This window comes from Caloenas nicobarica, chromosome 3, assembly GCF_036013445.1.
Source record: "Caloenas nicobarica isolate bCalNic1 chromosome 3, bCalNic1.hap1, whole genome shotgun sequence".
NCBI lineage: Eukaryota > Metazoa > Chordata > Aves > Columbiformes > Columbidae > Caloenas > Caloenas nicobarica.
Window position 1 is genome coordinate 94,442,606 of NC_088247.1, and position 15,970 is coordinate 94,458,575.

General features: G+C 36.2%; 1 protein-coding gene across 2 annotated transcripts in view; it reads left to right on the plus strand.

Moving 5' to 3' along the window:
- The window catches only part of THADA (THADA armadillo repeat containing), a 167,210-nt gene that overhangs the window by 5,119 nt on the left and 146,121 nt on the right, over nucleotides 1-15,970 (plus strand). The window contains exons 6-21 of one of the 2 annotated variants that reach the window (XM_065631876.1): nucleotides 38-70; nucleotides 901-953; nucleotides 1,919-2,105; nucleotides 2,768-2,862; nucleotides 3,162-3,382; nucleotides 4,332-5,023; nucleotides 5,399-5,550; nucleotides 5,696-5,851; nucleotides 7,009-7,131; nucleotides 8,065-8,188; nucleotides 9,604-9,752; nucleotides 10,661-10,871; nucleotides 12,015-12,150; nucleotides 12,489-12,625; nucleotides 13,020-13,178; nucleotides 14,368-14,525. In XM_065631876.1, the coding sequence (XP_065487948.1) occupies nucleotides 38-70; nucleotides 901-953; nucleotides 1,919-2,105; nucleotides 2,768-2,862; nucleotides 3,162-3,382; nucleotides 4,332-5,023; nucleotides 5,399-5,550; nucleotides 5,696-5,851; nucleotides 7,009-7,131; nucleotides 8,065-8,188; nucleotides 9,604-9,752; nucleotides 10,661-10,871; nucleotides 12,015-12,150; nucleotides 12,489-12,625; nucleotides 13,020-13,178; nucleotides 14,368-14,525 (2,786 nt within the window). Of the gene's footprint in view, nucleotides 1-37; nucleotides 71-900; nucleotides 954-1,918; nucleotides 2,106-2,767; nucleotides 2,863-3,161; nucleotides 3,383-3,837; nucleotides 3,911-4,331; nucleotides 5,024-5,398; nucleotides 5,551-5,695; nucleotides 5,852-7,008; nucleotides 7,132-8,064; nucleotides 8,189-9,603; nucleotides 9,753-10,660; nucleotides 10,872-12,014; nucleotides 12,151-12,488; nucleotides 12,626-13,019; nucleotides 13,179-14,367; nucleotides 14,526-15,970 lie in introns of those variants that run through there. The other variant, XM_065631875.1, reaches the window with a different exon arrangement.

A 15,970-nucleotide genomic window follows, 5' to 3' on the forward strand; every position in this document is an offset into this window, starting at 1 on the left:
AGTATTCAGTAGTTAAAATGTATTTTCTTTCCTCTAGGTAGAGCAAGTATTAAGAACCTGTTTGAAGAAGGTAAAGTTATATTTATAGTAAAGTAAGTTTCACTGTAGATTATTGGGGGAGGGTTGTGTGTGAAGTAACATGAGGTAGGCATAGAGATGTATCAAATCTGATTTCCTCCTGGTTAATTTTTAATAGCTAGTACCCTGACAGGGTATTTTTTGTCAAAGACTTTCCTTTGATTTGTACCTTTAATTTCCAAGGGTCAATCTTGCTTTATTGAGCAACCATAGATAGAAATCTGAAAAGGTAGCAGTGAGTAATTCTTAATGGGCTGAGGGAATTGGTGTTACTTCATGTGAAGTATTCTCTGTCCTGTGCCTCGTGATGAAGTTGGATGTGGTACCACTGAGCTGTTAACAATGAATCTTGGCTATGGCAGGCCCAGGCCTGCCGTGGCAAGAATTTTCTTTGACAATAATTTGGCAGAAGTCTGATCTGTTGGTAATACGGGATAACTTGATATATTTAGCCCTCAGCTTGCAGATGATGTTCACAGCTTCCTGTGGACATTTTATTGCTGCTCTGTATTCAGCCCTTGGTAACTTCAACTTTTCATTGAGGAACCAGGACTCTCAGTACCTCACAGGATTAGGCCAAGTGGGTTGGGAACTCTTTTTGTATCAGGTTGTTGCAAAACAGCTTCGGATTTTACTTTAGCATTGCATTTTTGTATCTGCACTTTAATTTCAGTTTAATTTGTCTATGGAGTGGAAGAAATACCACTATATGAATGACTGTTCATTGTGCTTTGATATGATGTGTATGTGTGATTGCTTTGCTGGAATTTTTCTGTTCTATTTCTCTTTTAAATAAATTCATACCATAATTATTTTCACTAGTTCTTCAGTTTCTGCAGAAGTCGCTAATTGACATACAGGAAGAAAACAGGCAAGTGAATTCAATAAAAGGTTTATCTGTTTTTGTTCCGCTCCTGCAAGAAAATCTGGTATGATTTGGAATATCACTGTGATAGCCATACATTGATGAAATATAGGAATGTCATTTCACAATGATACATATTTTAAATAAAAACTGCTGATGAGCTTCCTTTCTTTTGTGGCAATATGATGATATAAAATAAGAGATGAAAGGAGGAAAACTAAATACAGTAATATTTAAGACTCTGCTGCTAGAGCTATTACTTTTAAGGGAGGCCTTTGAGTTGTGGTTTTTCTATCTGAATTGTGACTGAACACTGTAATTAATAGATACACTTGTTAAAATGCAGGTGGAGTATTACTCTTCCACTTTACATGAGTGTTTAATTCAGTATTGATGTTCTGTTTAGTCTGCCACAGCAGGCATTCCTTTAATATGTTGACATTTTCCAGCATTGCATAAAGTGAAGCATCTTCACTGTGGTCTCTCATCATGTACCCAGAGGAGAAGGATGCTTAATGGAGTGATTTATATGTGAAGAGTTTACATGTTGTCTGTATTCATGTTGGAAGAAAGTCAAATCATAGAATTAATTATGCTTTGCACACGGAGGAATTGCTTGAGAAATGAGAAGGGAGCAGCACTGTTCTGTTGGTCTTTTTGGAAAGTGTCTGGAAAGTTCAGCTCTGCTCAGGTGGAATCAGATGAGTGAAAGTTTGTCACATGAACCTGCAGAAATTGTAGCAGAATTTGTCATTATTTGTTGATTTCATTTTAAAACACTGCCCTTGAATCTGCTTCTTGTTTTCCTGTAGTTACGGGTCTGGTCAACTTGAACAATAAATTAGTTTTTACCATTAATTCTGTCTGAAGTTGGCAGAATGTAGTTTTCTGGGGATGGTGAAGAATGGTTTTATTTTCCTTTTGTGTTCATATCTGTCCTCTTGGTTTTTCTTTTTTTTTCTTCCACCCAGAAAGAATCATGGAAATCATATTGTTCAGACTCAGCTGATGCATGATTTACTGATAGCCATTAAAGTTTCAATGATGCTTGTGCAAAAATTACAGGAAAATATCCAGGGAGGTCTTTGGAAACACCATGAGTCTTTTGTTTGGCAAAGTATGTGTAGTTTACTGAAAAGCTCCACAAACTTCCTAATGGATGGTAAGTTTAGTAACATTCAAATCCAAATATTTTTATGAAATCAGCTGTGTTGTCTTTGTAGTAAACACCATCTGTACCTATAAAAGCTTGAATGGAAATTGAACTCCTGGCATTAATGGGAGTTAGGAGCAGTAGTAGGTCTTTGAGCTATGATTTGTAGATCGTAATTTTGGATTGTACAGTTTAACTTGCTCTACTACAAAAAAACCCCAAGGTAAATGCTATTACTAATAATTTAGAAACTAGCAGAAATATTTTTCAGGCTTACCGAATGTCTGTGCCTACCAAAAATTTATATATCTATATGAATTATGCTGTCAGAACTATTTATTGGTGCACTATAACTAGTTGTGTTTACTTCTGACGCAGATATCTTTGTACAGTAGCATTTAATATAAATGTGAATAGGCTCTGCAACAGCCCTTCTTGTCTTACTGGGCAGTTCTATTTTTTCTGTCTATTAAAAGGTATCAATAGTTTCCTATTACAGTAGAGTATAAATTGGTTAATACTTGCTACCTGGGCAGATACTGCAGATTTGTGATTATACAACTACAAGTAGCCTAGGAAAATCCGATACCATCTTTTATAGTTTTGATGCATAGTTGTAGCACACAATATTTGCTGCACTGTAATGTGAAATATCTGTCTCTGTCATTTAGCAACTCTCCTGCAAACTGTTCAGACTACCTCAGGACTGGCTGTTATTCTGTTTATCAAAGCTATGTATGAGCCAGTTGAAGAATTACCTTCCTTGGTAAGTGTATTCCTTTGCTAAAGACTGAAATGTCACAGTGGTGTTAATCAGTGCCACCAGTGCTGTTCAGAGGCTTTGCTGATATGGATAACAGGACCTGCCAACCTCCATATCAGTCTTCTGCTGGAGTCTAAATCCTTTAGTCTCTCCTTGCTGTGTGAAATAATAAGACTAGGCTTTTGAATTTGAGAAAAACAGTTCAAGAAATATCATCAGATCTTCCAAGATTCTCAGTTATGCACAAAATGGCTTTTCTTCTGTGCTGAGATACTGTAACGGGTGTTATTTTGCTATTGCAGGTCAGTGACTTGCTGCTTGGGTCAGTGAAACCCGCAGGCATGCCAGCGTGGTTTGTGAGCACCTGTGGGATGCTGTGTACGGAACGACTCCCTGACTCTGTCCTTCTCTTTCTTTGCCATGGAGCCCTGGCCATGCTGGAATGGAAGAATGGCAGCATGGGTGAAAATGGAGAGAAACTGTTATTAGATATTGCATCTGTCTTGCTGTCTTTGAGTTCAGAGTAAGCCTATGTTTTGCTTTGTATTGTTTCATGTTTCGGAGGAGGGGCTTCATGTTTTCACTTGTGTTTTTACAAGGTTCATACGGTCCTGGTGGAATAGCTCTTTGCTGTTTTCAGTGTAATGATATTAGTTTCTGCCACAGATTGTGTCATCTTTTTAATATATTCGGAATAACTGTAAGTTTGAAAAATATAATGTCATGATATTGCATAGATAGTTCTAAGTTACAATTTTCTCCTGCATGCTGAAAGGAAATTTTGTTTTTCCATCTTAAGTGGGGTTAGTTTACAAACTACCTGATGATAAAGTGTGGCAGAATCAGTTGTTATGTAGACAGATAAACATTTGTTTCAGGACATCAACCCCAGTGCTTTTAAAAGTACAGAAGAAAACAAAGTGTGCCAATGAGTGGAATACTTGAAGTAAGATGACTTTTTTTTTTTCTGGTTGCAAGTGTTGACTGCACCTAATGGATTACCAGCACTATTGCATAGGAGATTAAAACGTATTCAGTTCGTGCCTTGGAGGTCAGTTTTGTGATTTTGGTTTTGCACACATATTACTCAGTTTTTATGGTTTATATGCCAGTGAAAATTTTTCCTTAGATTTTCAAGAAGCATGCAATAACGTAATGCTGCTCAAATTATTAGCATGTGGATATGAACTTTTGTTTTTAAGATAGTAAGTGTAGCAGCTTGTGAGGTTTATTTCCCCAATATGTAGGATTTTTAGCTGTAACCAGTTAACAGCGTGTCAGGTGTCATACACTTTGCAACATCCAATTCATCATCTCCTTTTTGTGGTTATGTCCTTTTCTTCAATGAATGGGTAGTGTCTCCTTACCTCTTACAGTGTGAGGTAGGCTAATGTGATGAATAATTATTTTGAAATAAAGTATTCTTAAAAAAAAAAAGACAAATGCAAATAATGAACTTTTCTTTTTAAAAGGTTAAAAGAATCCAGTATGGCAACATCTTTGTCTAGAGTCCTTGCTATTTGGACTAATTCAGCACTGGCTGCCCTTGTTTCAGGCTCCCCAAATCTAAAAATCAAACTTAATGGGAACTCTGATGTAATCGGGAATGTCCTGGAATACATTTATACACACTGGGAACACCCTCTGGATGCTGTTAGACACCAAACCAAATTGATCTTCAAAAATCTTCTTCAGATACATCAAACCACCATTGCGGATTCCAATGAAAAATCAGACCCGTTCTTTGCAAGGTTGATAAAGCATTTACTAAGCTTGGAATGGCATGTAAAAGGGAAATATGCTTCTCTTGGCTGTCTTGTGGATTGTGTGGGCACTGAAAATATACTGCAGTTGGACAGAACAATTCCTTTACAAATCTTGGATGTGATGAATGATCAGTCTCTTGCACCCTATGCTAGTGATCTTTTGGAAACCATGTTTACAAATCACAAAGCCCATTTTACTTCGAGTTCTCAAGAAAGCACGTGGATTGACCAGTGGCATGAGATCTGGGTTTCTCCTCTTCTGGTAATACTGTGTGAAGGGAACCATGACCAAACTACTTATATAATAGATTACTATTTACCAAAGTTGCTCAAGTGTAGCCCTGACAGTCTGAGCTACATGATTCGAATTCTTCAGGCTTCTGCAGATGCTAATCTAGGTAAGGCAACATATATTGAAGTTATGATAAAAAAAAAAATCTCAGAAATGTGATTTCTATTATTATTAGAACTAATTTGGGAGAAAAATTCTAGATGATTATTATTGCTCTTAGTATTTCAAGGTGGAATTCATAATAATCATAAATGAGCCTTCATGCCATGAGGAAAATAATTAGTATTCTAACTGTAGATGCCTTACTGTTCTCTTTACATGCCAAGCTTTGTTACGTATCAGTATCTTTTTCTGCTGTTTTTCTGTTCAGCTGTTATTTCTTGCACAGGTGTGTCCAGTAGTAGGTTTTGACAAGCATTGCAGTTTGTACATAGTTGGTGTTCATCAAACTACAGTCATTTCTGGTTTTCATTTTCTTTAGGCTCTCGCAGTACTAGAGGAGCTCTTGGAGCACTGATGGCATGCCTAAGAACAGCCAGGGCTCACGGACACCTGGAACTTTTGAATATCATGAGCAATGGTCTTGTATCCACTGAATGTATAAAACAAGGTCTAGTCCATCAGCACAATCAGGTAAAGGGACAACTGGGTTTTTTTTTGGTCTTTAAATTAGAAAAATTGCTTCAACCTTAAATACTGTGTCAGCATTGTTTTAAAACAAAGGTGTCATCATAAGTGCCTGTAACTCTTTTGTGGTTAACATCTAAATATCTTCCAGGTTTGCATTGATGCTTTAGGTTTACTTTGTGAAACCCATCGTAGCACGGAAATTGTGTCTACAGAGGAAATGCAGCTAATTCAATTTTTTATGATGTACAACTTGAACAGCCAGTCTCCTGCAGTAAGGCAACAGATATGTTCTTTACTGAGAAAGGTAATTCCAAACTATAAACAGTGTCTAATGTGCTTAATATGTTAGTTAAATAGCATTTAAAAAAAAAATTCTACTGAGCATGTTACAAAGTTGTGCATCTGAAAGAGATCAGGACTATGTTGTATGTGTTACCCAACTAAATAGTGGTAAGTCATCGCAGGCAAGGATGGCTTAAACAAAAAATTAAGTGATAGGCACAGTAACTTGATCACGAGTGGCAGTGAGTGTTACTTAACCTGTCAGGTACGTGTACTTTATCAATAGCAAAGAAATGTGCTGTAGTGTAAGCGATGGACTTTGTTGTGGACTAAGAGATGTTTATGTAGACCTACCAGACCTCAGGCAAGTTCAGAGTCACTTGATCAGCCTCAGCAACCTGTCCTGGAAGACAAGGAAGAGGATTATGGAGGGAGCAGCATGATGTGGCTGTGTTGTTAGAGTCTGCAGGGATCAAGTGTGTCAATGTTGCAGAAGTTGCCGGGGTCATATGTAGATCATGGTAGAAGGATATGGATAAAATGAGGTAACTGTATATGTATAAAGAATGTTTTGGAAAATGTTGACAGCAAAAGAAGGCAGTGTAGAAGGAGAAAAATAATTTGAGATAGGAAAAATGAGGGAATAGGTTCGTTGGAAACAGAAGAGCTGTAGTCCATCTCTTTGCTTTGTTTACTGGTGCAGACTGAGGAATATGAGATGGAAAAATTGTGTTAGAGGGGCTGTAATAATAAAGGAAATAATATTAGTGGGTAACAAAAGAGCTGGGCTAAGCACTCCTGAGGTGAGTCAAACTCTAAGTGACACTGAATCTGTAAAAGTTAAATGCGGTAATTGAGCTTTTTTTTTTTTATAGAGGAGCATATGTTCCACAGCAAATGAGGTGGTGGGAGGAGAAGACTAGGCATGAATTTAAGGAGGAAAATGGAAGAAGGTGTTGGAGGTGCAGGGGGAGGGGAAAAAGGTTGGTCACGAGAGATGGGGAGCAAAAAACTTGGTTTTGTAGTGGTGGGAGAAGGATCTGCTCTGTGTTATACTGTGTGCAAACTTTTTAAAAACTACAAGCAACATGTTCTGGAAAATAAGCTGAAAGTCTCCCTTTCCCTTATTTAATTGTCAATGATTCTTGCCTTACCTATGTTCTGCTTTTGTTTTAAAAGTTATTTTGTAGGATACAAGAAAGTTCCCAGGTGCTTTTTAAGTTGGAGCAAAGTAAAAGCAAGCAAGAGTTACTTGAAAACTCAACTAAAAGGCAGCCTTTGGGGATTTTGCAGCAATATAAAGTAAGTTAGACTGCTGGCGATACAGATGCAAGAGGTGGGATAGCATTTCTGAACGATAGTTAATTGCTCTTGAGAACGTCTCTGCGTAAGTCGGGCTGTGTCTGTGTTGGAACATAGTGAAGTGCAGAAGGAAGAACCCTGTAAAGCAAAACCTTGTCCACTCTGCACTTAGCAAGTTAACTTTGACTAAGTATACTGTTGTCTCATGAGCTGAGTGCCTCTTAGTATTTGGAGGATATCTTCAAGGTTAATTTTGTCCAAAAGCAATAAAGGTTTTGGATTATTTTCTGAGGAGTTGCTCCATGATGTGAACTGAAACAGCAGTAAGTCGGGAATGACTGGAGTGGTACCCCCAATCCGAACTAAAATTTTCAGGTAAATGTCCTGTCAGCTGCTGGCAGGTTAGTAGCAGGTTTTAAGTGAGGTGCATTACTTGGGCTTGAAACAGAGATCCCTTGAGCTTCAGCCTTTTTCTAGCTCCACAGAACAGTCAGTGAGAGAAAGAATGACAGAGCTTCAGCACAAAGACTTCTGGCTGAAGACTTTTTTGTATTTGTCCTTTTTTTTCCTATTTGAAGGCTCACGTAATCAGTTTCTTTCTGTTAAACTGTTTGTTGTCTTGAGTTCTGCTTTTCTTGTTCAACTTGTAGGGTTTTGATACAATGGCCATCTTTTTGTGGGAGTGGGGAAGGAAAACATTTAGTTTAAAAAAAAACCCCACAAACCCAAACGATTGTCCAGCCCTCACAGCACTCTAGGAAACAAGGAATTCGTTAGTGTTAAGAAGGTCGGCCTCCTATTCTTCCAAAATTAACTGTAAGGTTGTAATTTTTGGAGTAACACGTAAAGCAGAATGACCTGAATTCAGTTCCTTTGAATTTTGTTTGTAGGGCAGCAATCAAACTGTCTTAAAATATCTTTTGTGATTTTCAGGATTTCATGTCTTCTGTATGTGACAAACTTTTTGAGGCACTATTTCCTGGTTCATCACACCCAACCAGATTTTCTGCACTGAGTATTTTAGGATTAATAGTAGAAATATTTTCTGCTGCAAAAGGTGAGACACCTAATTTATAGGCTGTAGGAGTGGGAGATATTGAAAAAATTCTTTTATGCCAGCTAGTTAATTTCTGTCAAAATGAAATGATACTTTTAGCTGTTAATTTCTGTAGCATTTCCTATCTTGCTTTCATTTCACCCGAAGAAAGGATAGTGAATTTTATTGGAAAATGGAATGTTGAAGTAGATACAAATATTTATGATCTGCTGAATATCTTCTCTAAATTGGGTTTTTCTTGCATAGCATGTTTTTAGCAAGGTTTTTCAATGAATTTTTGTTATTATAAGGAAAACTTTTGGGTAATATTCACTATATTTGAATATAGTGACACTGTATTACCGCCTTTTCCTGTTCTAGGGTCTCGATAATATGTAATTAAAAATGTTGAGACCGTAAGAACACTTGATTGAAAAGGCTTGCATGTCATCATGATATTATTATACTGAATAAGCAACACTTTAACTGGACAGTTTATGGTGTTGTGCTGTTATTTTAGATTTTCTTCACAATGTTATGACAACCCCAACTCAAGTAGTATTACTTAGAGCCTTGGAGTATTGATGAGCTTGCTAAATCTTGTCTCTGGATCTTATGGCCAAGATAAAATGATGTTTTCAGTCTTAAATGGTAACTTTTTTTTTTTAAGAAGTGAGACATGTAAGATAAAAGTTGATATTTAGAGGGAAAGAAACATGTCTGATCTTTTCTCAAAACCCCTGACAAATCATTAACACATTAGTTGTATTATTATGAGTTTGTGGTTTGTTTCTGCCTTTTTTTGTGTTGACAGTTGTTTATAATAGCAGTTTGTGGATTTCAGAAGCCTGACATTACTTATATAAAGGAGATTTAGCTGCTGTTGTGTTCTGTTCTGGAATGTGGTGCACTTTCTTAAATCTTAACATTTCTGGCTTCTTTAGTGCTAGGTCAGTTGCCAGAAGTCATGACTCCTTTAAATCTAAATTAAAATCAGATTATTGTAATGGCTTCTATTGTAAGGGATTATTCCTATGACAAAAAGAACCCCCCAAAACATATTGAAGTTTTCAACATTTTTTGAGATGAATTATTTTCTAGTACTACATATTTACAGGAAAAGAATTTTTAAGCAAAGCTAAAAATGAAGGTTATTTTTAAAGCTGAATTTAATGTGAATAAATGGGATTCTGTTTCTGACAATAAGTTCCTTTCTGAATGACTAAGAGTCATTTTTTGGATATAGTAACTTTTTTTTCAACAGTAAACATGGCATTTTAAGACCTGTTAAGAGAAGTTAGCTAAAGCCTTATTTTAATATTACTAAAAATTTATTTTAATGCTTCTTTTAGTATGGCTAAGCAAAATGTGAATACAGTGTTTATTCTGGAAAGAATCGCAGCAAAAGTATGTAACACGTTGATTTCTCTGAACAGGCCAGGCACAAGTTTTCCAGGTGGAGCAGGTGATTGATTCTGCTCGTGTCCAAACTTTGATCCAGTGTTTTGCCAGCACTTTTGAGGAAGTAAAAGTTCTGGCGTTTGGGCTTTTGATGAAACTACGTGATGTTGCATTTAATTTACAGGTATGTAATAAAAAGTAGTTTAAAGGGAGTAATTTTGTGAAAGATGAGTGTTCTCTATTATACTAGGTACTCGGGTTAGGTACAAAGCATAATTCCTGAAAATCAGAAGCTGGCCCAAGTTGCCTGCAGTAGTGTTCATTGCTGGCATCTTCTGTGTATTTTTACACAGCTTCTGCCCTTACCCGAGAAGGCTTGTTTCACTAATGGATGGAGGAGTTTGGGAAATTCATTGGGTATTACTGTGAAATATCAGAGAAATAGATAATGCAAGCTCTTTGCTTAGCTGTGACTTCCCTTTGTAAATGATTGAGGCATTTTGTCTTAGTTACTCTTGTTTTAAGAAATTCAGCTCGCTCTTTCTCTTTCTGATTGCTCTCAGATTTCATTATCTGATTGTCTGTTTTGAGTTCTCCCAAGCTTATCCCTGAGTCAATACCGATTTTTTCTGTTTATTACTTCATAAAAAGTTACTTTTAAATTTGTAAGTACCGGTGAACAAGTACTGTTTCCTGATAAAGTATGCTGCTCTGTGATGTCTTCCAGCAGATAAAACACAGTATTTTGAAACAAACAAGATCCCCAAATGAAAAAACAAAACAAAACAAAAAAACAAACAAAAAACCCCCCCAAAAATCCTCTGATGAGGTGCAGCATGTTTGAATACTGCTCTATAAATGACTGTCCCCATCCTTAGTGTGTACATAATCGTGTCTTTGCTAAATATGTACAGATGCACGTTTTGAGTTTTAAGGTGATCAGTGCACAAAATAAGTGTTAAGAAATACATACGAGCAAACTTACTGAAAAGCAGGATTTTATGTTCCAGGGTGCTAAGTAGCTTAATTAAATCAATATGGAAGCTCAGTAAAATGAGCAATATTGTGTGTGGTTTTTTTTTTTTTCCCCAGGGTTCTGCAAATCTAGATCTCCTATTCCAAGCAGCAATGGATCTTAGCACAAGTACCAAGCCATATGATTGTGTCACTGCTTCATATTTGTTTAACTTCTTAGTACATCATAAAGGACTAAAGCATATTTGTTTAGGAAAGTGGGTTGAGCTTAACCCCCAGGTGGATGAAAACACCTCAGTAAGTACAGTGGAGAAGAACACTTTAGCAGGTAAGCTTTTGAGGAAATAGACCTCCATATTTTTTATATTTATTTGAAACCTTACTGCTTTTCTTTAAAACTTTTGGTAGGAGACATAATGAGTAAGAGGTTCTTATTTCTAGTAGGTTTTAAAGCGTATTTTGTTTTGCTTTTAAGAAGCCAGATGCCTTAGTAAGATCTTAATCTGGTCCTGTTCAGGTTGAGGGTAGCCAATGTTCTTAGCAGGTGACTTTTGTTAGTGTTCTGATCAGAGTGTTGGTGACACTGAGGTAGCCTGTGCATGTGAAGTGCAGGAAGAAACCCCTGAGCGAAGGCAGCAGCACTTGGTCTGCGTTATCTTCCAGTACTTGATATTTGCAGCTCTGTCCCTCGGAGCTCTGTTTGCTTGGAATGGTATTTCTGAGTGGTTTGCAGCTCTGCGTGTACATTTCTGTAGTAATTAGGCTTTGTTCACATGTGGAATATTTTTCTTCCGTTTAGTGCCTCTGGATGAAAGCCGAGACGCTCTAGATCTGGCAGATTTGGCAAATGTGTTAAGCAAACTTCCTCTGCCTTTTGTACTTTGAAATAAAACCAAAAATCTTTAAATTCATTGTCTGTAATAAAGCGTTGAATGTAATTTGTTATCCGTAGTGTTATATTTGGGTCTGTGATCCGTTCAGATTCTGATGTTGAGATGCCGCATGGTATAAATATAAATAGGCACATGTATCCCTGAAAATTGGGCAGGTTCTTTAGTGGCCAATGTAAGATTTAAATATTTAACCATAAAATGCTGATCTTTCTGCTGAACAATTTGTTGTATTCTTATGGCTCTAAGAGTGAAGTCTGACTTTCAGTATGTGGCAGGGAACCTCTTTTGACTTGATCCTGAGTATAAGATCTGGGCTGTGCTTTTCACAGCCGCTGTTTGATTTGGATAGACAGACTAAATTGACTATAACAAATATTGCTGGATTTTAGGTAATTGAAAACCAATATTTTTTTATTTAAATAATAAGAGAGTGAAAAGGGTAAACAAGGAAATTGCTGTGCATTTTCTATTGAATTGTTGTGTAAACAAGCTTTTTTCCTATTTCTTTAAAACACATTTATTTCTTAGAAAATACAGATTCACATTATACACATATATTGTATGTTTTAAAATTTTAGTTATCAAACTTTTGTTGGAGAATGTTGAAGAAGAAATATTTCAAGCTAAGAACTCTCTACTTCGAGCAGCAGCATCATTCCCAATGTATGGGAGAGTGCATTGTATAACTGGGGCTTTGCAGCAATTACCTCTTAAGTAAGTAAAACATACTACTAAATAGTTGTAATTCTCTATTTAAGCACAGTGGACATGCTGCTCAGGTGAGCGTAAAAGTATATGGTGTTATTTGTAAAGAAATCCAGTACCTGTGGCTTTTAGAACTATCATTGGCTGCCGCACCGTTCAGCCAGTTGTTGGATACTTCCTTTGTATGTGTTAAACTCAGACCTTTTCAAACTGTGCCCTATTTATAGTTTTCATAAATACTGTTGCAGAAGCGTGTGTAATTTCAATTCTTTTTAAATTATACAATTATTTTTAATCCATGTTGTTTTTTGTTTCTGGTTTTGCCTTTTTTTTTTTTTTTTTTGAAGTAACTTGACATTGGTAGCTGAATGGAAGGAAATGGTGGCAAGGCTCATTTTGATGACATACAAGCTCTCTGCTGTAGTATCACCGGTAGTGCAGAGCTCATCACCAGAAGGTCTTATTCCAATGGATAGTGATTCAGGTACACAAACAAACAAAACCCCCAAAGAATTCTGTTAAGATCTGAAGTTCTTTGTCTTACAGGGATTCAGAACTAGAGCTAGCACCCCTCCGTTTCTACTTATGTCATGATCTTAAGCCACTCTTTTAACTTCTGATAGAGGTTGACTTGATTTCTGCACTAAAAAGAAAAGCAGCATTTGCAGATAATATTGTTGCATCTGTTTTGAAACAGATGACTGTGAAGTCCAGTTCTCTTTCTTCCTTAATCCTTTTAATCACCATAGTTTTTGTATTTCTTTTTCCTGCTAATAGCTTTCTTTTATACTTACAAATATAAATCATTTTGGGTATGTATAAAGAACTGGAAGTGAAAAACAAAACTAGCTTAAATATTCTTCTTGTTTAATATGTAGAAAGTACAGATCGCCTGCAGATGATTCTGCATGAGATACAACCACAGGACACAAATGATTTTTTCATGCAAGCAAAAATTCTGAAAGAACACTGCAGAGTAGAGTCTGAAAAGCAGGCTGACCACAGGCCGATGGAAAATATTTGCACAGAAATGAGAGGTAAATCCAGTGCTGTATTAGTAATTAAATCAAGATATTCTTTATAGAGCGGGCATTTTACGTGGGTGATCAAAATTGGAAGTTATTTGCTCTGTGTAATGTTTCACTTCTACAATAAATCTGTCAGAACCTAGTTATTCATGAGTATGGTTTTAAAAACAAATTGATTGTGTTTCTGGAAGATTGTGGTTAATCTCTCTTAAAGCACAAGTAAAAATGAGTTGTTTTGATACTGGCCTAGAATCTATTACCTTAACTGCACTGGCCAGGTAATCTTTAACACTTTTTCTGTCAAGCAACGCTTTTAATGTGTTTCTTGTTGAAATGTTAGTGTGATTTCCCTCTCCAGTGTACGCAAGGCTAGTGGGGAATATGTTCATGCAATAAAAATTGTTGCATGAAATTACATAAGTAGAAGCTTCTGTTTGAAAGATTCCTGTGGTAAAATATTAGATATTATTTGTCTGCTTTAATGAATAGAAACTATGAAACTGAACCTTACGATGATAAAGACATTATAAACTTTGGCATACTTAGTGTATGTCAGCATAAGTTTATGGAATATCCGTACATTATAAAATTTAATAGTTTATGCAATCTTTTTAATTCTTAAATATTTGAACTTTCTTTCCTCACACGTTTTTTTTCCTATGTTTAAAATAGTTTGACTTGGGACGTATGTTTTGCTTCATGAAAAGAAGTCTGTAAATATGTTAAAGTGCCACAATGGCCACCAGATGGAGATGTTGTGTTAAACGTTGGTTTGCTCTGGCCTCCTCTTACGAGGGCACCTGGATTAAAAACCAAATAACATGCAGAAAGTGATGGATGGACGATTGCCATGGAGTTTGCTGGAGCCTGCCTCCAAAGCTGTAGGTGCTTGTGTAGTTCAGTGTGCAGGTGAACACCAGTTGTGACCAAAAGACCTGTACTCTTTAGAACCGCAGTTTTCTGGTGAAATGCTATACTGCTGCTCTTTCCCAGCAGAATAAAGTACAGTGAGTGTTCAGGAGTGGAAGTAATTAGGGTCAGGAGAACTCAATTATCTTTTGGATTAGCAAGTTTAAATTTTTTTTTTCATAGTTAATTGTGTTTTTTAAGTAGATCAGGCTAAATGAAGTTTAAATTAGAAGTCTGTGTCTGAGAACTCTGAGTTACACTATCACATTTGTTGATTTTTATTTTTAAGGTAAAGAAATGCAAACATGTGATGTCACAGCCCAAATGGTTCTTGTGTGTTGTTGGAGAAGCATGAAGGAAGTATCTCTGCTCTTAGGGACACTGTGTAAACTTTTGCCTTCATGGGCTGCATCTGATCCTTCAGATGGCCTCATTACTGTAGAACAGGTAGGAAAGTGCTTTTTATTATAAAATCTTGACTTTCTTGGGGCTAGGCAGGACAGTTTTCTGGAAGCTTGTTTTCTTAAATCTACATTCTGTATGGGGAAAGGTTGTTTTTCTTTTAATTGCCATGTTCTCCTCATGACTTCCTGGTTTTATTAAACTTGGTTAATGGTCTGCTTTTTGATAAGATGATATTCAGAAGGCATAACCATAGTAGTAACAGATAAGTGGAGAAGTTTTTATACATAGCTAGCATACATCTTACAAATAACCCAATACAATTAGATTAGGTATTCATTGAGTTTGTTCTGTTCAGGGATACCAATGCCTATATACGTATGTATTTATATGTATTAGGCATTAATAGAGTTGCTAAAAATCTTGTAAACTGACTTCATATTGAAAGTGGCTTTTGTTTCATTTTTAACCATACATATTGGGTTTGTTTAACGCTCTTCATTAATTGAACTTCATAATCAATAATTCTGAAAGTCAGACACGCCTGACTAGTTGTAGTCTTGTCCCATGTAGGAGATTGAATTGTGAATAATTTGTATGTAATGTGACTCTCTTTTTCCTCCATTTTTTTTGATTTAAGAGATCATAAATGTTAATATGCCATCTGGGTCTCCTGTAGAATGTTGAGTGCAGTGTTTACAAGGAATTAGATTACCATAGGCATTTATTTGGCAAATATTTTGTGTTTATTAAATTTCTGGTTTTAATTGATGACTTTTTTTATTTCCATATGGTTTCAAGAAAACCAATTTCTACATGGAAGATTGAAATATGCAAGACACAGTACTTTAACCTCTCTTTCCAACAGAAAAATATTTATTTAGTTTTTCCTTAGGTGTTAGAACTTTACGTAAGTAATAGTATAATGTATTGCAGATCTTATTATGTTACCTAATGTTGTGGCGCCATGGTAGTTACACTAGTATCTTCATTCTTGCGTTGTCTTTAGCCTTCACGTTTTCATCTGGTTAACAGCTGTGTTTGTATTGTTGTGGAGGTCTGGAGGGGGTAGATGAGAGAATAGATACACGTTTCCGCCATTACATTCTTTAATCTGCTCAGAGTCAAAAAATGAATTGGTATTTTTAGTGTGAGTCAGCTCTAACTAGCGTCTCCATCTTTATTTCGAAAGCAGACAGTAGTTGCCCTTTCAGAAATGTTGTATCATTAAGGAACATATCTTATTTTCCGATAGATGCCTCATTAGATTCTTTATGCTTCTTACGTTTTCCTGTAAAAGAGAATGTCTGTGTTCTAATTTGAAGAATGCTAATTGATGCCAGTCTGAAATCCTGATTTTTCCTCTGGCTTGTAAGGAAGTACACAAGGAAATACAATTTGGCTGTTTAACAAATATTATAGGAAAAAGTATGGGCATTTTCTCTGCACTTTTTGTAACTGGCATTTACCCTATTGTATGTTAAAAAAAA